A 25,523-nucleotide genomic window follows, 5' to 3' on the forward strand; every position below is an offset into this window, starting at 1 on the left:
AATAGCCAAGAAGCAACTTAAGTGTTCATCCATATATGAATGGATATGATGTGGTTGGTATGTGTGCGTGCGCGCGCACACACACACACACGCTGGAATATCACACAGGCCATAAAAAAGGATGAGAGTGTGTCCTTTGTGACAGCATAGATGGATGTAGAGGTATTTTGCTAGGTAAAATAAGTCAGACTGAGAAAAACAATTTCACTCATATGTAGAAACAAAAAGCAGAATCAGACTTATAAATACAGAGAACAAACTGATGGTTGTCAGAGGAGAAGGAGTTGAGAGGACAGGCAAAATGGGTGAATAGGAGTGGGGGATACAGGCTTCTAGTTCAATGAACAAATCATGGAAAGAAAAGGCATAGTGTAAGGAATATAATTAACAATATTGTAAAGCATTGTATGGTAACAGTAGCTATATTTGTGGTGAGCATAGCATAAAGTATAAATTTGTCAAGTCCCTATTTTGTACAACTGAAACTAATGTAACATTGTGTGTCAACTATGGTTAAACAAAAAATTAGAAAGGAGCTCCTTTAAGTTTTTTTTAATAGGCTTCACAGCACCACCATAAATATGAAACATTATTCTGTTTTTGCCTGTTTGTGATAATCTTAATTATTAGGTGAACCAAAGAAAACCATAATTAAGAACATATTAATATAATTACTAGCTTATATTCAATCCATTATTTGTTGCTAATGACCCTAATATTTTGACAGTTATATTGTTAAGAAGACTAATGAAGATACAGTAGTTTTTGAATCTATAAGGTAAGAGCACTCACTGTACATGAAGATTTTCTAGTTTTGATTTAATGATAACTACTAGAGTTGTTAGAAGATTTTTACTTACATTTAACCAATTCAAAAACACTATTTTTTTTTTTTTTTGGCTGAGCTTTATGGTCAACATAAATGAGTCTGTAACTTAAAAAATAAGTTGCTCCCAAAATAAAAGACATTCTTGAATTTGAGTTTAGGAAATTTGATTTTTCATGAGTCAAAATATCAAATATTTTTATTAAAAGCCTGGCTCTGAATTATCTGAACTGAATATTTTTTTTAAAGATTTATTTATTTATTTATGAGAGACACAGATTGAGAGAGGCAGAGACGTAGGCAGAGGGAGAAGCAGGCTCCTCACAGGGAGCCTGACGTGGGACTCGATCCTGGATCCGGGGATCATGACCTGAGCCAAAGGCAGGCGCCCAACCACTGAGCCACCCAGGCATCCCGGAATATATTTTTTGAACTGAATATTAACACTACATTCCTATGAACACTAAATTCAGGTATACACCATCTTGTGCCCAAATGCACCTACAGTTTCAAAACAGATCTTATTTGCAATCTTAGTACTCTCTCAGTTACCCAGAATACTATAACCAGACTGAACTTTATACAAAATCTTCAATCTGTCAGTTCTTTCACAGTTTGCAAACCTTCAATGATTTCCTCTATGTATTTTAAACACTTCACAGTATCTAATCACAAGGACTAATTTTATTTTTTTAATTAATTATTTATTTTTATTTTTATTTTTTTATTTTTTATTTTTTTTAATTTAAATTCCAGTTAGTTAACACAGTGTAATGTTAGTTTCAGGTACACAATAGAGTAATTCAACACTTCTATACAATAAAGACTATTTTCTTTTTTTTTTTTTTTTTTTTTAATTTTATTTATTTATTTATGATAGTCACACAGTGAGAGAGAGAGGGGCAGAGACACAGGCAGAGAGAGAAGCAGGCTCCACGCACCGGGAGCCCGATGTGGGATTCGATCCCGGGTCTCCAGGATCGCGCCCTGGGCCAAAGGCAGGCACCAAACCGCTGCGCCACCCAGGGATCCCAATAAAGACTATTTTCAATAAGAAGCTTCTAATATTGGGATGCCTGGATGGCTCAGTGGTTGAGCATCTGCCTTTGGCTCAGGGCGTGATCCTGGAGTCCTGGGATTGAGTCCCACATTGGGGCTTCCTGCATGGATCCTGCTTCTCCTCTGCCTATGTCTCTGCTTCTCTCTCTCTCTCTCTCTCTCTCTCTTTGTCTCTATTCTATAGATAAATATTTTCCAAATATAAAAATGGTTTACATTCAGATCACTATAAATGAACTCCATTTACTATGAATGAAAGAGATTACATTTGATATTACTTAGGAGGAACTGTACATATTGCTAGAGCATGTACGTCTAAAAGTTTACTTCTACATCCTTGATATGAAAGTATTCTAATTTCTAGGGCTATCTGATAAGTCTTTTTAAAAAATCTCATTCAAATGTTACTTATGAATTAAGTAGAGACGTGGACGACATGGTTAATTTTATAATTGCTCATAAGTACTGGGATGATTTCAATATAGATTTCACTATGTGACCAAAAGCTCAGCAATTTACATTTGTCATTCTGTTTTTTGCACATTTACTTTAAATATAAAGACTGAGGAAATCTTACCTTCTTGATAGGCTCCATCTGCCATGACTAAATGAAGAATCTTGGCATAAAGATGTTCATGTTCATTTCCTAAAATATCCTGAACTATTGTTGAACAAATTTCAATATTTTCATCTTCATCTTCATGAATAGCCTATATCAAATTTCCAAATATAAATTAATTTGAATATTAGCTTTATCTAGAGACTTTATTTTTCATAATAAATCTACTGACCTCTAAAAATCACTGATATTTTACTAGTAATTCAAAAAGAGCATATTTCAAAGTTAATTTTTTTTTTAAGGTAAGCTCCACATCCAAGGTGGGGCTTGAACTCATGACCCTGGTATTAAGAATCGGAGGCTCTACCTACTTGGCCAGGGAGATGCCCCTGAGTTAAATGCTTTCATTGACACTTTACTTACTTTTATTTTCTCGTAAACCTCAAAGAATTTTTCAAAGCCTATTTCCTGTTCCAGGTGAAGTCTCAGTTCCTCTAAATGGTTAAAGACACTATCATATTCACATTCACTAGTAATATCACCATCACTGTTATCTAAGAAACAGAAACAAGAAGATACTTTATGACTAAAAAGAATGAATAAAATAATTCTTACTTTAATGGACTAATATTCATTTTGATGAGTGATATCACTGAAACAGAGCACTTATACTTCTAATGTAAAGTTTTGTCATTATAATTATTGCCATTTATGTAGGAAATGAATATATATAATATATATATATTATAATATATATAAATGTCTTAACAAGAATGTTACTTTGGGAGTCTTTTATAGACATAAACATTAAACCAGATTAGAATAAAAAATTCGAATTGAGTAAAACATGAAAAAAGCATGCAGGAGATATATGACTTATACTACATATCATAAAACTTTAGTAAAGCATTTAGAAAGTATTATAAATGCTATATATGTTTCATGTCATGTACATGTCCAAGACACTTGGAAACATTCTAGTAAAAGACGAAGTTACTGAAGAATTGTTCCTTTTCACATTAGCTCTTCTTACAAAATAAACATAATATAGTTCTCAAAATACACAAATTTTATATGCATCTTAGGGGTAATGCTATGAACAAGGAACAGTTCTCAAAAAACAAAAAAAGTCAAGGTTTAATCCTACTGTTTACCACTGTATGTGGAAGCTCTCTGTAAAATATAAAGTGCTAAGGAAACTAGGCTATTATCCTTAGTAAAACTATAAAAGTGCTTCAAAAGCATTTCCAAAATTAAATGGGAAAGAAATGGAACAAATGTATGTGGGTATCAGTGGAAAAAGAAAAAGAATGAATAAAAGTCAGAGATACAGAAGCATACTTCAGTTTTATTTAAATTTGGAAATAGTTCATATCAGGTATCAGAAAATATACTCTACTTGAAATATTTGTATAAACTGAAAAAAAAGAAGTCCCATGATCATGACCATGTACCTGAGTGCCATTCTTCATTTAGGGCACTTTCACTGCTGGGATTGTCATCCTCATCTGCCAGATCTGTCCCATTTGCAGTCTGCTCTATGTCACTGTTCTTTAAGACTGATTCTTCCTCCTCACTGTATTCTTCTCCAGGTTGTTCCCTAAGTAACTGTTCCATAGAGGCCTGAAGCTCTTGTAAATCTGTGTCAGTTTCTTCAAAAACACTGAAATTAAAAAAAAAAATTACCAAAGTGTCGTCTCATTTTGAAATTTTACTTTAATTTAATATACATGCACTCCTTTATGCTTAAAAGTACTAATAGAGGATAAAAAGATATCTGAAAGATCTTTTTTTTATAAATTTATTTTTTATTGGTGTTCAATTTGGATATCTGAAAGATCTTAACTAAAATTTCCATTAATGAAAAAATAATCTTTTAAAGTAGAAATATCTTTATTTTGCATTTATGTGTACAAATCTCTACACTTTGTAGCAGGTATAGATAAGCAAAGCATCTAATTAGAATGAGAAAGAGTATGTTTAATCTTTTGGACCATCCTATTAGTAACATTTAGCTTTATATTTAATTATAAGACTAACATAACATGCACATCTGCTATGTACCATTACAGCAATGATAAAACATTGGCTTATTGACAAAATCTTCTTATGGCCAACCCTGAGGAATTAGTGACCACCATTGTTGATATTAAAGTAAATGGGCTGCTGAGCCTGCATTATAAGAAAAAGTAAAAGATTAACATCTTTTTTGGAAGATAGAGAGGTACTCCAAGAACAGTCTGGCCCTGCATTCACTTTGTAGTAGATTTTCTTATTATATGACCTTGAGTGAAGTTTGGAACCCCCTACCTCTCCCTCCCCCTCAAAAAAAAAAAAAAATCCCAGGGAAAACATCAAGTGAAATTTCCTGGTATGGACTATCACTTAAACAAACAAACAAACAAACAAACAAAAACAACAAAAAAAACATTTTCAAAATTTTAAATTAATATTAAAAGCTTCTAACTTAAATTTTAAAATAAAATTCTCTCATCTACTAGTAACTAAAAGAACACAAGCCACAAACAAGCTACTGTGCAGTCAGATAAAACTGATGACTTTATAAAAACTTTGAGGAAAAACTGTTACCTAGCACTGTCAACCATAAAGGTACTCTTATGTTGTCATGTTCTCCAGGAGACTCAATAAAAACACAAAGTTAAAGCACTTATGACTACAGCCAAACAGAAGAAAACAAGGATAAAAGGGTAACTTCCTGTAAAATCTGAGCACTAGCAAAAATATACAGAACTCTATGAAAGATAAAAAAAAAAGGGGGGTGGTGGTGGTGGTGCTGGCAATCTTTAAAAGATAGTTTGGTGGGCAGCCCTGGTGGCCCAGCGGTTTAGCACCGCCTTCAGCCCAGGGTGTGATCCTGCAGACCCAGAATTGAGTCCTGTGTCGGGCTCCCTGCGTGGAGCCTGCTTCTCCTTCTGCCTGTGTCTCTGTCTCTCTCTGTGTCTGTCATAAATAAATAAATAAAATCTTAAAAAAAAAAAAAGATAGTTTGGTTAAAAATTTAAGAAACAAGAGGCAAGGCTTAAGAAAAAGAAAGAAATAAAAAAACAAAATGTGCCAGATATAGAGGCTCTGGCTCAAATATTATAGGGGAAAAAAACTACCAGATAGATTATTATTTTAATTGGATATCAATCATATCCAAACACAGTTCCTTCTATTAGAAGAGGTAAAATGTAGAAACTTTAAGTTTAAAAATATCAGAAAATAAATAATAAAAATCCCAGTATTTTAAACCATGTTTTCCTGGTGATTTGAATACACTCTACCTTTTCAAACACTTTATCCTCCCCTCACATATTGGTAACATTTGTCTGAGGAGGTGAGAGGGCTTACTTGTATCAAAGAAGGTAAAGAAAGCTTCCTAGCTAAGGGGCTATCACTTCCTACAGTTCCCAGAAATGTTGGTTAAATTTGCCTCTTGGATTCTAGATTCCCCATGAATCACAAAGAAAGGAATTTTGTGAAAGCAATTAATTTACACCCAGAACACACACGTACTCATACATATGCAAACAAGACAACTAGCCTACGTAACTTCTCACTGCCACGGTTTTGTTTTTGTTGTTTTTGTTTTTTGTTTTTTATTTTATTTTATTTTTTTACTGCCATGGTTTTGAAATCCTACATGGCAGGAGATATAGAGGCTTTCTGCTCTTTTCCCTGAGGAACGTGGAATAGTTTATATTTCATAATTTTCCACTGCAATCCCTGTATCATGTGGTGTTAGTCATTATCCTGCTAATATTCCTTCATTTAAGCAAAATTTATTAAGCATATACCATGGACAAGTCAATGTGCTCAGTGGTGAGTATGACAGCACACAGAAAAACCATTTTCTTACATTTCTCAAGTGAGAGTAAGTCATTAGGTTACTTAGAAGCAAATATACCTATCAAAACTTGCATGACTATATTTTAAATATGTTGTAAAAAGGTAAAGGAGTGGTGAAAATCAGTTACAGATAATTTTTTAAAACTGTTTAGGTGAGTTACAGCTCTAGAGTTCATATAAACTCAAATTCTGTTAGTGCTTATATTTATTAATGACATCATGCTCACATGTCTTCAGAATCAGAAGGTCCTTCTTTAATATGCTCATCTTCAATATCATCTATTTCAAGATTGTCTTGACATACATCTCCTACAGTAGGAACATCCATCAGTGTTCTGAACAATTTTGAGAGATCTGGAAGTGAACATGTCCTTAGCATCTAAAAAAGTAAGATTTTTTTTAGTAGGAGTAAGATCACTAGAAAATAAAAATGAGATAAAAAATTAGAAAGTTAGAGCTAATACTAATTTTTAAGAGCTAGTAGCTAGCTCCAGAGATGACTTGTCTAAAATTAGAACCAAATTTTCTTGAATTTCAGTTCTGTATTTTTTCGGGGAGGAAACTAAACTTGTGAGTTATGTGTGGGTTTCAAAATACAGGGATTCACTTAAGTCACCATTAAAAGGCAGGGAGAAATGTTTAATTGGGGTATGCACCTAGGGAATGGAATTAGAAATCTGTCAGAAATTAGGCAGTGCCAGAAACTGCTAATTTGCTCCTTCTCAGTCAGGGCCCATACTGTCTCTCCCTTATTTTATCTCCTCTTACACTTTACTATGGCCAATCTTCCTATATGTTTCCCAAAGTCTGGACTGAGTTAGTCTGAAGGTTGGCAAAGAACTATCACACATAATTGGTGGTTCTTTGTATCATTTATCCTAGGAGCTGCTGGGTAGCCAATATTGATTAAATAAGGAACTTCACATTAGTGCAAAAAAAAAAAAAAAAATAAAAGCCTAACATTACTTCCGTGAACAATGGACTGTAAGTGGAGCCTTTCTCACAAGAAGGGAAGGCTGGAAAGACAGGTACTTTGATGTTTATACTGAGAATCATTTATAGCAACAAGTGAGAAGGAACTGACTGAGGAAAAAAACTATGGTTGAGGTGTTTAAAATCTTAATTTGTTTGGATAAGACCAGGAATAACAGAAATAGCCCCTGTCTACCAACCTATCAGCAATTAGAATGTGATCGATACACAGGACAATGAAACAAATGTCTGTATACATAAGTCTCAGAATTGGGTTAATAATCCTAAAGGAATCTGTGAGATTTGAAAACTAATTCCTAAGGCCTTGGTAAGAATCCTACACCAGATAGGAGAGGAGACTGAAGAAAACACAATGTTTAGCATATTAATGAAACTTTATATACTTTGCCAATTTTATCAGTACGATCTGTTTTTGAGAACAAAAGAGGATAGATTTTCCACTATTTGAACATAATTTACATATTACAGCACAAGAAAAAGTGCTTATGAACTACAAGATGGTGAAGACACATTGCTTGTTAAAACAGTTAATGATGGTACTGAAAGTATTTCTTTTGCTGAATCTCCCACTGTCAGCAGAATTTATGCTTGATTTGCTTATTATTTTAATGGTATGAACCAATATATTATAAACCAGCAGTATGCAAAATATGCATATGGTAACAGTTTCTCCAGATAGATGCTAATCAATAAAAATATACAACATATATGCATTATATACTTAAATTCAAGAGGACTCTACATAAAGATGCAATACTTTTTAGGCCAAGATAAATTTTAACCCTAGTAAAAAAATCTCAATTTTACTTTATTCCTTTCACTATTAAAAATAGCTTTCTTGGGGCAGCCCCAGTGCCCAGCGGTTTAGCACAGCCTACAGCCCTGGGGTGTGATCCTGGAGACCCGAGATCGAGTCCCGTCGGGCTCCCTGCATGGAGCCTGCTTCTCCCTCTGCCTGTGTCTCTGCCTCTCTCTGTGTCTGTCATGAATAAATAAATAAAAAATCTTAAAAAAAAAAAAAAAAAAAGCTTTCCTGGGACAGTCCGGGTGGCTCAGCAGTTTAACGCTGCCTTCAGCCCAGGGCCTGATCCTGGAGACCCAGGATCCAGTCCCATGTCGGGCTCCCTGCATGGAGTCTGCTTCTCCCTCTGCCTGTGTCTCTGCCTCTCTCTCCAGGTCTCTCAGGAATAAATAAATAAAATCTTAAATAAAATCTAAAATAAATAAAATAAAATAACTTTCCTAACCTAACAAAATAATACAGTAGAAAGAAACCTCAAGAAGTATTTGGCAATTTTCCTCTTGGAATGAGCCTATGCACCCATCAATCCTATATTAAAAATGCTTTATGTTCTAGTCTTCTCTGACAGATTTTTTTTTAGATGTTTTTGTTGTTGGTTAAATTATTTTTCTCGAAAATGAAGAGAACCACAGATAGTGAAAAATTAAGTACTAATGGTACTAATAGAATGCCACACAAAATTCTACTGAAAAGAATTCTGTCAACTCACTGTTTCATCCATCGGTAGTACTTTTCAAATAAAATAATGAATTAGCAATATTCTGGTTATACTACAAAATGGGTTACAATGAACATTTTTATTTAGCTTCTGCTTAGTGCAATTAAACTATAACAATGCTTTCTCAAAATAGCTTCTACAAATATGCCTTTACTTCAAAATCGGTGAAAAGTATATCTAAAATATTAATTGAATTATGAATATTTAAAAGGCAAAAGTTATAGATATTAAATAAGAATTGGTATTAAAAGAAGACATTTAAAACACATATGCTACTGATGAATTGTATATTCATATTCCCCCCCCCACACACACATACTCTACATTTGCTATAACAAGAAAATAAATTCTCAAGTTTCCATAGAGATCAGTTTTCCCCTCCACTAGCCAGATGAGGAAACTATCAGTAGAACACATCTGGTCTCTCTCCACTCTTTATTCACTATCCTGTGAAGTGAGGGAGGTCTAAAGGGAAGGAGAAATAGCTATTTCATTTGGTAATCTAGATTCTATTCTCACATAAGTCAGATCATGAGAAGATCACATCTTGAGACTATTTCATTTTGACCTATTACAAATTTACCTTCTGTGATCTTCGTTTAAGTGTTATACTCTCAATTTTATTAAGTCACTCTATTACAACACTGTTATGAAAGCTGCTACTGTATTTATAGTGTTTGCTGTCAGAAACAATACAACCCAAAAGACGTTATAATTCTGGACCTAGAAGAAATACCCTTTCAAAATGAAAGTGAAATAAAAATGTTTTTAAATAAACAAAAGCTGAAAAAGAAATTCATCACCAACACAGCTGCACAAGAATGTCAAGAAAGTTTTTAGAAGTGGAAGAAATGATACCAGATAGAAACTTAAATTCTACACAAAGTAATGCAGAATGTCCAAAGAATATACATAGACTCTGTTTTTACTTTGTGTAAAAGATAACTGAATGTTTTAAGCAAAAACAATAAAAATTTATTGTGGTGTTTGTATCATGTAGATGTCAGGTGTATGATAACAATGCCAAAAGAACAGATACGTAGGTAGAAATGGAAATACACTGAAAAGGTTCTTTTTTTTTTTTTTTTTTCCAATGAAAAGGTTCTTATGTCATATGTAAAGTGCTATAATATTATTTGAAGGAAGACTGTAAAAACTAAAACTGTATCTTGAAAGCTGAAAATTACAACTAAAGCTTATGAAAAAGTCTATATTAGCAAATAGTACAGATAATATCAAATGCTAAAAATATTCAATCCAAAGAAGAATAAAAGTAAAACAGAAAAAGTGATGAGACAAATAGAAAACAGATAGCAAAATGGTAGGTTTAAACTCAATCATATCGGGATCCCTGGGTGGCGCAGCGGTTTAGTGCCTGCCTTTGGCCCAGGGCACGATCCTGGAGACCCGGGATCGAATCCCATGTCAGGCTCCCTGCATGGAGCTGCTTCTCCCTCTGCCTATGTCTCTGCCTCTCTCTCTCTGTCTCTCTCTGTGACTATCATAAATAAATAAAATTAAAAAAAAAAAAAACACAATCTTTTAAAAAAATAAATAAAATAAACTCAATCATATCAATAATATATAAAAAAAATTACATGAAATGTAAATGGTCCAATCACTTTAAATAAAAGAGATTGCCACATTGGTTAAAAAGCAAGACTTGACAAAGTGATAGCTACAAAAAATCTACATATAAAATCAATGTGATTACAAGTTAAAGATGTAAGAATATATATATATTTAATGTATAAACACTAATCATCAGAAAGCTGGAATGGCTATATTAGAACCAGACAGGGACACCTGGGTGGCTCAGCGGTGAAGCATCTGTCTTCAGCTCAGGGCGTGATCCTGGAGGGCTCCCTGCACAGAGCCTGCTTCTCCCTCTGCCTATGTCTCTGTCTTTCTTTCCCTCTCTGTGTCTCTCATGAATAAATAAAAAAAAACTTAAAAAAAAAAAAGAACCAGACAAAACAGACTTCAGAACAAGGTGATATGACCAAGAATACAGTCATTTCATAATGATAAAGAGTGTAATTTATCAAGAAGATATAAAGATTATTAATTTGCATTCAACTGACTGGAACTTTTTTCTTTCTCAGTAACTGATAAACAAGTAGAAAGAAAATCAGTAAGGACACACGATGAACAACACTCTCAAGCAAAAAGGGATGCTTTAAAATAATAAACCTATCAATTCATCCAGAAGGTATAGCAATACTAAATTTTTATTCACTCAATAACAGTTTCAAAATACATGGAACAAAAATTGACACAAATGAAAAAAGACAGTTTTTGCATTTTTTTCTCAACAAATGATATGTAACTGACACAAGACAAAAAAATTGGTAAAGATAAAGAAGACTTGAACAACACAATTAACCAATTTGACATATTCTTGACATTTGCAGAATATTTTACATGATGATAGAAGAAAACACATTCTTTTACGGTGATCTATTAAGAGTAGTAGCCACCAGTAACAGACACTAAAGGGTGACTTATGAGTGCAGAGGAAAATATGATATAAAAGAAGCCAAGAGATAAAATGATTTTAAAAATAAAATGTATATGACTCTTTTGGAAGAAGAAAATCAAGAAAGGTGAGAGAGAAAAAAGGCACAGAGAATTTGGCAATACACTAGTAATTGATTTGACAAGAGCAGTTTTAATGGAGGAGTAGGCTAAAAGTCATATTGGAATATATTTAAAAGTGAACGGAAGTGGAGACTGTAAAGATACAACATACTCAAGATGTTTGGTTGTAAAAGGGAGCAGAGAAAGGGGTGGTAGCTAGAGAAGGACATGTTCTTAAGAGAAGTTTGCTAATTATGATGGGACTCATTAGAATATGTATGTTGAGGAAATGATCCATTAAGAAGAAAAAGTTGATGATATAAGCTAGTGTGACCCCAAAGTAATGGAATAAATCCTTGAGAAGGTGAGAGAGGTTAGGACTCAAAGTATAAGGAGGATTTCTGGGCAGCACTGGTGGCTTAGCAGTTTAGTGTCGCCTTTGGCCCGGGGCATGATCCTGGGGACCTGGGATCGAGTCCCACATCAGGCTCCCTTCATGGAGCCTGCTTCTCTCTCTGCCTGTGTCTCTGCCTCTCTCTGTGTTTCTCATGAATAAATAAAATCTTTTTTTTTTTAAAGGAGGATTTTTTTAAATAAAAAAAGACTAGCATAACAACATTTTTAAGAAGAATTTTAAGCTTAACAAAAATCTTTGTAAGACTTCAAATTATTCCATTTAGTAAACAGATTATATAAATGCTTATACATAATGTTTAGGTTTTTTTCATATTTCAAGGTCACCATTTTGGCCTGGTGATGAACTCTCATGACCTCAAAGATTTAAGGAATAGGCACATATGGCCTTCTACCCTTGCCTTGAATGGCTACAAACTGCTTTGATTTTCTAGGTTTTTTTCCTTGCCCCTCCCTTCAAAGTCAGTCACCTACGTGAAATCTGCTTTGCTGTGCTTACTTCCCAAGTACATACTTGTATAGAACTACTAAGTTTGAAGTAAAGTCATGAAAGAAAATCAAATAATAAAATATATTATGCAAGGAATGTTAACTTTATACATGGAAACGTTATTAAAAAGCTCTGGGCTATGGGGTGTCTGGGTGGCTTAGAGGTTGGGTGCCTACCTTCGGCCCAGGGTGTGATCCTGGAGTCCCAGGATCGAGTCCTACATCGGGCTCCCTGCATGAAGCCTGCCTGCTTCTTTCTCTGCCTGTGTATCTGCCTCTCTCTCTCTGTGTCTCTCATGAATAAATACATAAAATTAAGAAAAAAAAAAAAGCTTTGGGCTAAAGACAGCTAGTTTTACACCTTTACTATAAAAGAAGATACATGAGTTATATGATAAGCCTTGTTTGTCCCATATACAGGACTTATTGTCTAACTCTGAAGATCATAAATTTGTTTTCAGTTTATTATCTTTTTAAAGTTTGACTGCTATTAAACAAGTGAGAGAATTTAGCAATCTCTACCTTTAAAATAAACTTAAGAAAACACTCTAAAATAAAAACATACCCAATTTGAAAATTAAATTGAAAACCAAAATGACATATTTAAAAAACAGCCAGGGATAAAAGAATTCAGGTAATTCATTTCCATGTAGACTTAATATATATGAAAAATGTCCAACCCCACTGGTAAACACAGAAAACACAAATATTTAAAAATATCATTACTCCCTAAGTACACAATTTTTAGGTGAATGATAACAGTTGGTGCTTTTTAATTTAATTTTATTTTTTTAAAAAGATTTTATTTATTCACAAGAGACACAGGCAGAGGGAGGAGAAGCAGGCTCCATTTAGGGAGCCTGATGTGGGACTCGATTCTCCAGGATCATGCCCTGAGTGGAAGGCAGATGCCTAACCGCTGATCCACCCAGGCATCCCTGGTTGGTGCTTTAGAGTACAGACTCTCACATACTATTGAAGTATTATTAGCTATTTCTTAAAGGGAAATCAGGTGATTTACAATATAACTTTGGAACTCCACTTACCGAAATTTATTTTATGAAATAATTGTGGCTATTGTCAAAGATATAGGTGTAGGTGGTTACTATAATTAAAATTGAAACCTAATGGCCCAACAATAAAAATAGATTAAATAAATTATATATAGCATAGCACAATGGGATTTGTGGTCATTACAGATGATATGAGAGATTGACAACATGACAAAATGCTATTTTTATAATAATATAATTTGTAACAGTAACATTTATAATAATTTTATAATACATATCAGAAAAGTAGATTATAAAAATATATGCATAATATTCTATTTTGGCAAAAAGTATTACATATGTAAAAGTTACATACATAAAAGTAACATAACAACATGTGATTTCTTTGTATCTTTAAATTTTCTATAGTGATAATATTGTAATTTTCTAAAGAGAAAAAATTGGTTACGTATTTTAAAAAATACCAAGTGAGAAAAGATAAGAAGTTTGAAAATTTTTGCCAGGAAGTGGCATATGAATATCTTCTACTCTTTCTATATACAAATTAGGCAAATAGCACTTCTGTCCACTTAAAACATATTAAGTTTAGTCTCATGAAAAATGGAAGTTGCATTGAGTTGTGAGAAAGGGAGATGGTATAGAGGGACTGATTCCTTAAATAAAAGAGATCCTATAAAAAGGTACTCTCAATGGCAATTTCTTTTCAGAATCCCAGAAAAGATGATGAAGGTTTTTTTGTTTTTGTTTATTTGGAGGTGTGTGTGTGTGTGTGTGTGTACGTGTGTTTAAGAGATTAAAATTCAATATTATGATTTATCAAAGAAAAACAATAAATAAGAAATGTTATTAAAATAGATATTTTCCATTTGAGGTGCATACTTGCCTTTGGGTTGTTTGCATCAAATAGACCAGTTGAAAGTCCAATCAGCAAGGAATTCTTGTTTTTATTTTTCGGTGGTGAATCAGAGCGAGATCGAAGTGGGAAGGATTCTTCTGGTGAACATAGAATTGACTGAATTTGAGAAACTGCATTCAAGTGTTTTGAAAGAACCACTCTATGGAAAAATGGCTCTGGTTGCACAGATTTATCTATACCACATTTAGAATGCTGAGAATCATCTATTTCAGGTCCTGTGGTATAAAGGAAAGATTTTGTAATGTCTATACAGTACTTAAGCTCAATGTGATATTGAAAAAGCACACTATTTAGCATGAATTCTAGCCAAAAACTCTATCAGAATAACAAAATTAAAAAATATATATATTATTATATTAGCATATAATTTTTGATAGGATATAAGGTTTTATTTTCAGAAAGCAGATTAATTTGCTATATACCTCCATTAAATGCAAGTTCTAAAATATAGGCACAAATGTAAAGAATTGTGAAAATATATTTTTTAGACACTCATATTTAGCTCCAGTTTATCTTTGTTCCTAAAGGTTAGATAGGAAAAATTAGAGTTCTCATATTTTAATTAATATTATTAAAAACAAGAAGACAACTTAATGTCCTTAGTACACTGGCTTAGTTTTGGTAAGCAATTCTGTTTTGAATGTTCGATAAAACAACTGACAAAAGTTTTATTGCCCATATTGCCAAACAATCTAGGCTTATTAATGAGAATCTAGTGCTCTATGCTTATTTATTCTTTAAACAATGAGGTGACTGATAAGAAATGCTATTAATATGTTGTCCAAATAAAACAGATTCATGTTAATAACCTTCCAGAAAGTAACTAGTCTACTCCAACGAGGCTTACTTTTATCGACTTCACTAAGGTGGTCCACATTCATTGGGATTTCATCTTCAGAAACTTCATTTTGCTGAACAGTGATCCTATCTTCAAACCTGTCCAGATGGATAAATCAGTAAAAATACAATTTACTAGAAATAGAAGCACTCTTCAATTAAAAAAAAAAAAAAAAAAAAAAAAAGGAACACAAGTTCACTAGCATCCTGTGATCCCTCTTCCAAATATTTTCCTTAGTTATGGGTGTGGATATATATATATATATTTTTTTTCTCTCATAAGGACATTGTATTTTTTACCCTTTTAAACCTTCACCAATCATAATCAGTCACAAAAACCTGCCTAACCACTTCCTGTAACTATGGTTCCCAAAATATGGCCCTTAGACATTAGGAACACATAGAAACTTGTTCAGAACTTGTTCAGAATTCAAATGATCAGGGCATACCCAAGGCCCAGCAATTTATTTAATTTTTTAAAAAAGATTTTATTTATTTATTCATGAGAGAGACAGAGAGAGAGAGGCAGAGACATAGGCAGAGGGAGAGGCAGGCTTCATGCAGGGAGCCTGATGTGGGACTCGATCCCAGGTCTCCAGGATCACACCCTGGGCTGAAGGCAGTGCTAAACTGCTGTACCACCTGGGATGCCCAATTTGTTTCATTTTATTTATTTTTTAAAGATTTTATTTATTTATTCATGAGAGATACAGAGAGAGAGGGTCAGAGACACAGGCAGAGGGAGAAACAGACTCCCTGTGGGGAGCCTGATATAGGACTTGAACCCAGAACCCCAGGATCACACCCTGAGCCAAAAGCAGATGCTCAAACACTGAGCCAGATGCCCCCCATCAATTTATTTTAATAAATACCAAATTAATCCTAATACTTGCTAATATCTGGGAAATATTACTTTAAGCAATCAAAATGCCCCTTAAAATTAAGCACAGAATATAAAACAACCATAATATACTAATACTATAAAATACCATGCAGGTATTAAAAAAGATGAAACAGATATCTATGTGAAATCCTGTGGAATGACAGTCTATATAGACTATAATATAAAACAAATAACATATTTTGTTAAGTAAGCAAAGTAATCTACAATTTGTATTAAATGCTGTTAGGTTTCAAAAAAATGGCATATAGCACAGTACAAAAAAAATAGAATGATAGGCACAAAAAAGTCTTAATCCGCAAAGGGAGTGAATTAATTGAACAAAGGTAAAGAACTGACAGTTTTTATTTCAATACAACTGAGAATTAAACTCATGTTATCATATGTTTTTTAAGAAAAATTGAAGACTGGAAGTATACAAGTCAAAGGTCTCAAATAAACACAGAAAAAGATGCTTTACATCACTAATCATCAGGGAAATGCAAACCAAAACTAAGTAAGACATCATCTCATATCTGATAGAAAGCCTATTATCAAAAAGACAAGAGTTATGTGTTGGTGAGAATGCAGAAAAAAGGAATCCTTGTGCACTTCTAGTGAGGATGTAAAAGGTGCAGACACTATGAAAAACAGTACAGAGTTTCCTTGAGAAATTAAAAATAGAAATAACATACAATTCAGTAATTCTACCACTGGGTATTTATCCAAAGAAAACAAAAACACTAATTTGAAAAGATTTTTGGACTGCTATGTTTATTACAATATTATTAACAATATCCAAGATTTGGACACAACCCAAGTGTTCAGTGACAGATGAATACAGACACACACACTGGAATATTACTCAGCCATAACAAGGAATGAGATGGGGCCATCTGCAACAACACAGATGGAGACAGAGGGTATTATGTTCAGTGAAATAAAACAGAGAAAAACAAGTATGATTTGACTTATATGTGGAATCTAAGCAAGAAATGAACAAACAAACAGCAGAAACAGACCCATAAGTAACAGAGAACTGGCAGTTACCAGAGGGAATGGGAGTGAGATGATGGGTAATAGGGTGGTGGAGTAGTGAGAGGTCCAGGTTCCAGTTATAGAATGAGTAAGTCATGGGGCTAAAGGGAACACACAGGAAACACAGTCAATGGTATTATAACAGTGTTGTATGGTGACAGATGGTAGCTACACTTGTGATAACATAATTTAAAATACAGAGTTGTCAGAAACTTATGTAACATTGTGTCAACTATATTTCAATAAAAACAACAAAAAACAAAGGCACCAGCAGCTTATTTCTAGAAGTTTGGCTTACAGGCAGTTTTTTTTTTCTTAATTCTTTTTAATTGATCTCAAATTAAAATAATCTTTTACTTTTTCAGTTTTAAATTTTGAAAAATTTTCTATGTTTGGTTTTCTGAGTTTTTATTTATTTCCAATCATACAAATAACATTTTTCTTCATTCAAAATGTAATGTTCTAAAAGAAAGGAGAGTCAAAGTTAGTGGAGAAGTAGGAGACCTTAGTTTCATCTGGTCCCAGGAATTCATCAATTATAACACCTGTAAACTCAACCCAAGGTCTAAGAAAAGAATTGTTGCAACTCTGCAAATAAAAAAATGACCACTTTCTGCAAGGTAAGAGGTGCAGAGAAGTGAATCCCAGGCCATAGGTGGGAAGATAACTCGCAGGAGGGTGGGAAAGAGTGTCAGCTGGCTACCAGAAAGTGATATAGCAGCAGGGTTCAAAAGCAGAACTTTTAGTGGACTGCTCTGTTGAGGGATGTCCCTGCCAGAAAGGTGCTCAAGTGGCAAAGTGGGGGTGGGATCCTAGGTGGGACAGTGTGGTCTCAGGATCCTCGGGGGCACAGGAAGAGGGGATGCCTGAGTGTGCAGAGTTCCCAGACATCAGAGAGTGAAACCAGCTGCAATCAGCAAGGCCAGTAGTGGGCTCTCTGCTTGGGGTTGCCATAAACCACAAACTGCACCATGATGGGACAACTGCTCTCTTGCTCTCCAAGCATGGGCACAGCAAATGGCAGAATCTGGAAGGAGCAGCACAGGAACATGCTGCAGGAGTCTGCAGTGTTTGGAGACTCAAAACACGGTTGTGCACCTGAGACAGAAACCCTGAGTCACACGCGGGGGTGAGCACAGAGTGTAGACGGAGAGCAAGGAGACAGAGGGACTGGCTGCTTTTCCCTGAGGGTGCACTGAGGAGTGGGGCTGCAAATTTTTGGTGCTGGAGATTGGGGTGCCGCTACTTTCATTCCTATCCTCTAAACCAGTGCAGAAAGACTTTAGGAACAAAAGGCACATGGAGCAATCCAGGGCAGATTACTAAACCTGGCCCCCTGGCAAGGGCAGTGCAATTCTGCCCTGGGGCAAAGACACCTGAGGATCAGCACAACAGGCCCCTCCCCCAGAAGATCAGCGAGAACACCCAGCCAAGACCAACTTTACCCATCACGGACAACTGTGGAACTCTGACGATAGGGTCATATAGCATATATAATAATCCAGGGTTTTCTCCCCCTATGATTCTTTAGTCTTTCAATGTTAATGTTCTTCTCTTTCGTTTTTCAACTAATTTCTTATTTTATCAACTTTTAAAAAAATCTTTTTTAAATTTCATTTTTACAGTTACACTCTATCCTTTCATTGTATTTAATTTTGTTTTCATATATATGAATCTCATATATATATGATTGAGATATATATATATATATATATTTTTTTTTCTTTCTTTACATTTTTGGGATGCAATTTCTTCTAAAAAACTGACCAGGGAATCCCTGGATGGCTCAGCAGTCTAGCACCACCTGCCTTCAGACTAGGGTGTGATCCTGGTCTCCAGGGATCAAGTCCTGCATCAGGCTCCCTGCATGGAGCCTGCTTCTTTCTCTCTCTGCCTGTGTCCCTGCCTCTCTCTCTCTCTCTGTGTCTCTCATGAATAAATAAAATCTTAAAAAAAAAACAAACAAATAAATAAATGACCAAAATACACCCAAAGAATCTAGTGTATTGTTTTGTTCACCTGTTTATATCCCTTTTTTTGTCTTTTAATTTCCATTTTTACAGTTACTTTATTATCCTTTCATTATATTCTTTATATTTAATTTTGTTTGTACATATCTAAGTTTTTCTTTCATTACAATTTGGGATCTACCTTTCTAACAAAAGATCAAAATACACACAGGATCCAGTGTATTGCTCTGTTCAACTGTCTGATTATATTCTTTTTTCTTTTAACTTTCTTTTTTGGTTTCAGGTCTCTTCTGATTTGTTTGGTATAATTTCTGTGGGGTCGTTGTTGCGTTTTAGTATTTTGTTCTCTCATTCATCTATTCTTCTCTGGACAGTGACAAGACTGGAAAATTCACCTTAAAAAAGAGAACAAGATGAAATACTGAATGCCAGGAACTAGTCAGTATAGAAGTAAGTAAGATATTAGAACTAGAGTTCAGAATAACGATTATAAAGACACTAGCTGGGCTTGAAAAAAAGCATAGAAGACACTAGAGAATCCTTTTCTAAAGAAATAAAGGAACAAAATTGGAAGAGGTAAAATGGTGGAAGAGTAGGGGTCCTTGTTTCATCTGGTCCCTAAGTTTAGTTAGGTAACTATCAAATCATCCTGAACACCTATAAATTCAACCTGAGATAGAAGAAAAGAATCCTACAAATAGAAAAGTGACCACTTTTTGCAAGGTAGGAGTGCAGAGAAGAAAAACAGGGGATATAACAGAAGATAAACAGCGGGGGGAGGGAGCCCGCATAAGCCAGCTACCAGAAAGTGATATAGCCGTGGAGCACAAAATGGGAACCTTTAGAAATCTACTCCAGTGAAAAATTTCTCTTAGTGGTGAAGTGGGACAGAATCGCAGGTGGGGCAGTGGGGTCTCAAGATTCCCAGACTCACAGCAAGAACACAGGTGCCTGAGCCAGCAGAGTTCCCAAGCACTGGAGTAGGAAACTGGTTTCAGTCAGAGAACCTGGGAAGGGGTTCTCAGCTCAGTTGGCCATGAACTGTGAACTCCTGCCCAATTGGGTAACTGATCTCTGTGTAGGGTCCCTGCAAAGGACTGAAATGCAGCAATACTCTGCCTTCCCCCAGGAGAGGTGGAGTGGGTGTGTGCAAAATTGGGTGAACACTCTCCCTGCCAGGGCCCTACAAAGTGCACAAATCAATGTTGTACCACCTTCTCCTTGGAGGATTGGAGTGGCATGCACCACAGGAGTCTGCAAAATTTGGCACACACTATGATCTATTTTCCCCCTCTACAGAGGTGCAGAAAGCCTTTAGGGAACAAAAACCACACAGAGCAAACAGCCTACACTGACCTCAGCCCCCTGGCAAAAAGTGGTGCAACTTCATTCAGGCACAGACACCAGAGAATCAGTGCAGCAGGTACCCTCCGCCCCTGGTGGGAAGACCAGCTGGAAGAACAGGGGACTAAACAAGACTGCAAATCTCCAGTGCTAGGGGAAAACAGTATATAGAACTCAATGATTTTTTTCTTATGATTTATTTTTCAATATAAAATTTTCCAATTTCCCCCCATTTCAACTAGTTTCTTACTTTATCAACTTTGTTTTTAAGTCTTTTTTTAACTTTCATTTTTTTTACATTTACATTTTCTAGATTTATTCTTCATTTTTGGCTTCCATTCACTAAATCCAATTTTATTTTTGTATACATATAAATTTGGCTTTCATTATAATTTTGGAGTTTAGTGTTTTCTAACACACAGATTAAAATACACTAAGGACTAAATGGATCACCCTGTTTTATCCACTCTGTGAAATTATATTCTCCCCATCCCTGTTTTTTCTATTTTTCTTTGTCTTTGACTTTTTCTTTTTCTTTTTTGGTTTCTGAGCTCTTCAGATTTGTCTAGTGTGTATTTTGCTTAAGTCATTGTTGATATTTTTGATAATGCTCACTTGTTCATCCATTCTTCCCTGGGCAAAATGATGAGAAGGAGGAATTCACAACAAAAGAAAGAACTAGAAGTAATACTCTCTGCTATAGATCTAAGCAGTATGGATACAAGTAAAATGTCTGAGATGGAATTCAGAGTAAGAATTATAAAGTTACTAGCTGGGCTTGAAAAAAGCATAAATGACACTAGAGAATCTCTTACTGCAAAAATGAGATCTAATCAGGACGAAACAAAAAATGCTCTGAGAAGCAGTCTAAATCGGATGCTCTAACAGCTAGGGTAAATGAGGCAGAAGAGAGAGTAAGTGACATAAAAGACAAGTTTTTGGAAAGAATGGAAACTGAGGAAATGAGAGAAAAACAACTAATGGACTATGAGGGGAGGCTTCAAGAAATCAGCGATGCATTAAATGAAGCAATTATCTGAATTATTGGGGTGCCTGAAGGCGAAGAAAGAGAAAGAGGGCCAGATGGTATATTGGAGCAAGTCACGCTGAGAACTTCCCTAGTCTGGGGAACAGCATTCACATGTTGAAGAGGTAGAGAGGACCCCTACCAAAATCAGGAAAAATAGATCAACATCCCAACAAATTATAGTGAAGTGTGCAAATTTTAGAGACAGAAAATCCTGAAAGCAGCTTGAGACAAGAGGTTCCTTACCTAGAGAGGTAGGAACATAAAACTGACAGCAGGCCTATCCACAGAGACCTGGCAACCAGAAACGACTAGCATGAATGTTCAGGGTACTAAATGAGAAAAACATGCAGCCAAGAATACTTTACAGCAAGGCTGTCATTCAGAATAGAAGGAGAGATAAAGAGGTTCCAGGACAGACAGAAACTTAAAGAATATATGACCACCAAACCAACCCTGCAAGAACTATTAAGGGGGATCTTAGAAGCAAACAGAGTGCCCAAGAGTAACATAAACCAGAAAAAGGAGAAAATTGTACAGAAGCAGGGACTTTACTGTTAATAAAATGACAATAAATTCATACCTTTCAGTTGTTACATTGAATATAAATAGGCTATATGCCCCGATCAAAAGACACAGTATCAGATTGGATAAAAAAGGAAGACCCATCCATATGGTGTCTACAAGAGACTCGGTTTTAGACCAAAAGACACCCTCCAGACTGAAAATGAGGGGGCAGAAAACCATTTATCATGCCCATAGACCTCAAAGAAGGCTGGAATAGCAATCTTCAGATTAAACAAATTACATTTTAAACTAAAGACTGCAGTAAGGGATGAAGAGGGACATTATATCATACTTAAAGGATGTACCCAAAAAGAAGATCTAATAATTATAAAAAGTTATGCTCTTAATTTGGGAGCAGCCAATTATATAAGGCGGTTAACAACAAAATTAAAGAAATAGAGCAATAATACAATAATAGTAGGGGACTTAAACACCCCACTCACAGCAATGGACAGATATCTAAGCAGGAGATCAACAAGGAAAAAGGGTTTTCAGCGATACACTGAACCAGGTGGACTTCACAGATATCTTCAAAACATTTCATCCTAAAGCAACAGAATAGACATTCTTCTCCAGTGCACATGGACATAAAGCAGAACAGATCACATCTCAATCCATACCAAAAGAATAGGATTATTCTGCATATTTTCAGACCACAATGCTTTGAAACTTGCACTCAATCGCAGGAGGAAATTTGGAAAGAACTCAAATACATGGAGGTTAAAGAGCATCTTATCAAAGAATGAAGGGGTCAACCGGGAAATTAAAGAGGAATTTTTAAAATTCATGGAAATTAATGAAAATGAACAACTGTTCAAAACCTTTGGAATGCAGCAAGGGCAGTCCAAAGAGGGAAATATATAGCAATATTAGCTTTTCTCAAGAAACAAGAAAGGTCTCAAATACACAACCTAGCCTTATTCCTAAAGGAGCTGGATAAAGAACAGCAAATAAAGCCTAAACACAGCAGAAGGGAATTAATAAAGATTAGAGAAGAAATCAATGAGGTAGAAACCAAAAGATCAAAAAAAAAAAAAAAAAAAAAAAAAGGAAACCAAAAGATCAGTAGAATAGACCAACAAAACTAGGGAGTTGGTTCTTTGAAAGAATTAAAAACATCAATAAACCCCTGGCCAGACTTATCAAAAAGAAAAGAGAAAGGACTCAAGTAAATAAAACGATGAATAAAAGAGGAGAGATCAAACCAACACCAAAGAAATAGAAACAATTATAAGAACATATTATGATCAAGTATATGCCAACAACTTATGTAAGCTGGAAGAAATGGATGCATTCCTAGAAATGTATGAACTACCAAAAATGAAATAGGAAGAAATAGAAAACCTGAACACACCCATAAGCAGCAAGGAAATTGAAGTGGTAATCAAAAACCTCCCAATAAACAAGAGTCCAGGGCTGGATAGCTTTCCAGGGGAATTCTACCAAACATTTTAAGAGGAATTTATACCTATTCTTCTGAAGTTGTTTAAAAAAAATAGAAATGGAAGGAAAACTTCCAAACTCTTTGTATGAAACCAGTATTACCTTGATCCCAAAACCAAAGACCCCACCAAAAAAAAATTAAAGTCCAATATCCCTGATGAACATGGATGCCAAAATTCTCATCAAGATACTAGGCAATAGGATCCAACAGTACATTAAGAGGATTATTTACCACGACCATGTAGGATTTATTACTGGGCTGCAAGGGTTGTTCAACATCTGCAAATCAACCTATGTGATACACTACACATTAGTCAAAGAAAGGACAAGAGCCATATGATCCTCTCAAAAGATGCAGAAAAAGCATTTGACAAACTACACCATCTTTCTTGATTAAAATTCTTCATAGCATAGGGATAGAGAGAACATACCTCCATATCAGAAAAGCCATATACAAAAAATCCCATAGCGAATATCATTCTCAATGGGGGAAATGGAGAGCTCTTCTCCAAAGGTCAGAAACATGGCAGGGATGTGCACTCTCACCACTGTTGTTCAACACAGTACTAGAAGTCCTAGCTTCATCAATCAGACAATGAAAAAAAGAAATAAAAGGCATCCAAATTGGTAAAGAAGAAGTCAAACTCTTACTCTTTGCAGGTGACATGATGCTCAATTGGGAAACTGAAAAGACCTGACCCCCAAATTGCTAGACCCCATGCAGGAATTCAGCAAAGTGGCAGGATATAAAATCAATGCATAGAAATCAGTTGCATTTCTACACTCTAACAATGAGACAGAAGAAAGAGAAATTAAGGAGTCAATCCCATTTACAATTACACCTCGAACCATGATTCCTAGAAATAGACATAGCCAAAGAGGTAAAGGAGCTGTACTATGAAAAGTATAGAACACTCATGAAAGAAACTGAGGAAGACATAAAAGAAATGGAAAAACATTCCATGCTCACAGATTGGAAGAACAAAAATTGTTAACATGTCTATGGTACCTAGAGCAATCTATACATTCAATGCGAACCCTATCAAAATACCAACATTTTTCACAGAGCTGGAACCAACAATTCTAAAATTTGTATGGAACCAGAAAAGACCTCAAATAGCCAAAAGAATGTTGAAAAAGAAAAGCAAAGCTGGTACATCATAATTCCAGACTTCAAGCTACTTTACAAAGCTGTGATCATTAAGACAGTATGGTACTGGCACAAAAACAGACACAAAGATCAAGGGAACAGAATAGAGAACCCAGGAATGGAGCCTCAACTCTATTGGTCAACTAACCTTCGACAAAGCAGGAGAGAATATCCAACGGAAAAAGGACAGTCTCTTTAATAAATGATGTTGGGAAAATTGTATAGCAACATACAGAAAAATGAAACTGGACCATTCTCTTACAGCATACACAAAAATAGACAAAATGGATGAAAGACCTAAATGTGAGACAAGAATCCAGCAAAATCTAGAGAAGAACGCAGGCAGAAACCTTTTTGACCTCAGCTACATCAAATTCTTACTAGATGCATCTCTAGAGGGAAGAAAAAGGCAAAAATGAACTATTAGGATTTCATCAGGATAAAAAGCTGTTGCACAGCAAAGGAAACAGTCAACAAAACCAAAAGACAACCTACAGAATGGCAGAAGATATTTGCAGATGACATATTGCTAAAGGGCTAGTATAAGGTCTATAAAGAACTTAATCAAACTTAACACTCAAACAACAAAGAATCCAGTCAAGAAATGGGCACAAGACATGAACAGACATTTCTCCAAAGAACACATACAAATGGCCAACAGACACATGAAAAAATGGTCAACATCACTGGGCATCAGGGAAACACAAATAAAGACCACGATGAGATAAATAATGTCTTCACACAAATCAGGATGGTTAAAATTCACAACACAAGCAACAAGCATTGGTGAGAATGCAGAGGAAGGGGAGCCCTCCTACACTGTTGTTGGGAATGCAAGCTAGAATAGCCACTCTGGCTAAGAGTATAAAGGTTCCTCAAAGAGTTGAAAGTAGAGCTACCCTACGACGCGGCAATTTCACTACTGGGTTGTTTACCCCAACGATACAAATGTAGTGATCAAAAGGAGCACCTGCACCAATGGATGAATGGATAAAGAAGATGTGGTGTGTATGTACGTGTGTGTGTGTATGTATGTGTGTGTGTGT

At 35.1% G+C, this 25,523-nt stretch overlaps 1 protein-coding gene across 10 annotated transcripts in view; it reads right to left on the bottom strand.

Annotated features, from left to right (window-relative positions):
- NEK1 (NIMA related kinase 1) overlaps window positions 1-25,523 on the bottom strand; it is a 229,388-nt gene that overhangs the window by 17,735 nt on the left and 186,130 nt on the right. For 9 of the 10 annotated variants that reach the window (XM_038573569.1, XM_038573571.1, XM_038573575.1 and 6 more), the window contains 6 exons: window positions 15,069-15,157; window positions 14,189-14,436; window positions 6,524-6,675; window positions 3,899-4,107; window positions 2,868-2,998; window positions 2,463-2,595 (listed from right to left, as the gene is read on the bottom strand). In XM_038573569.1, coding sequence (XP_038429497.1) covers window positions 2,463-2,595; window positions 2,868-2,998; window positions 3,899-4,107; window positions 6,524-6,675; window positions 14,189-14,436; window positions 15,069-15,157 — 962 coding nt within the window. Of the gene's footprint in view, window positions 1-2,462; window positions 2,596-2,867; window positions 2,999-3,898; window positions 4,108-6,523; window positions 6,676-14,188; window positions 14,437-15,068; window positions 15,158-19,183; window positions 19,342-25,523 lie in introns of those variants that run through there. The other variant, XM_038573576.1, reaches the window with a different exon arrangement.

The sequence above is a fragment of the Canis lupus genome, chromosome 25 (assembly GCF_011100685.1).
Source record: "Canis lupus familiaris isolate Mischka breed German Shepherd chromosome 25, alternate assembly UU_Cfam_GSD_1.0, whole genome shotgun sequence".
In the NCBI taxonomy this organism is placed as follows: Eukaryota; Metazoa; Chordata; class Mammalia; order Carnivora; family Canidae; genus Canis; species Canis lupus.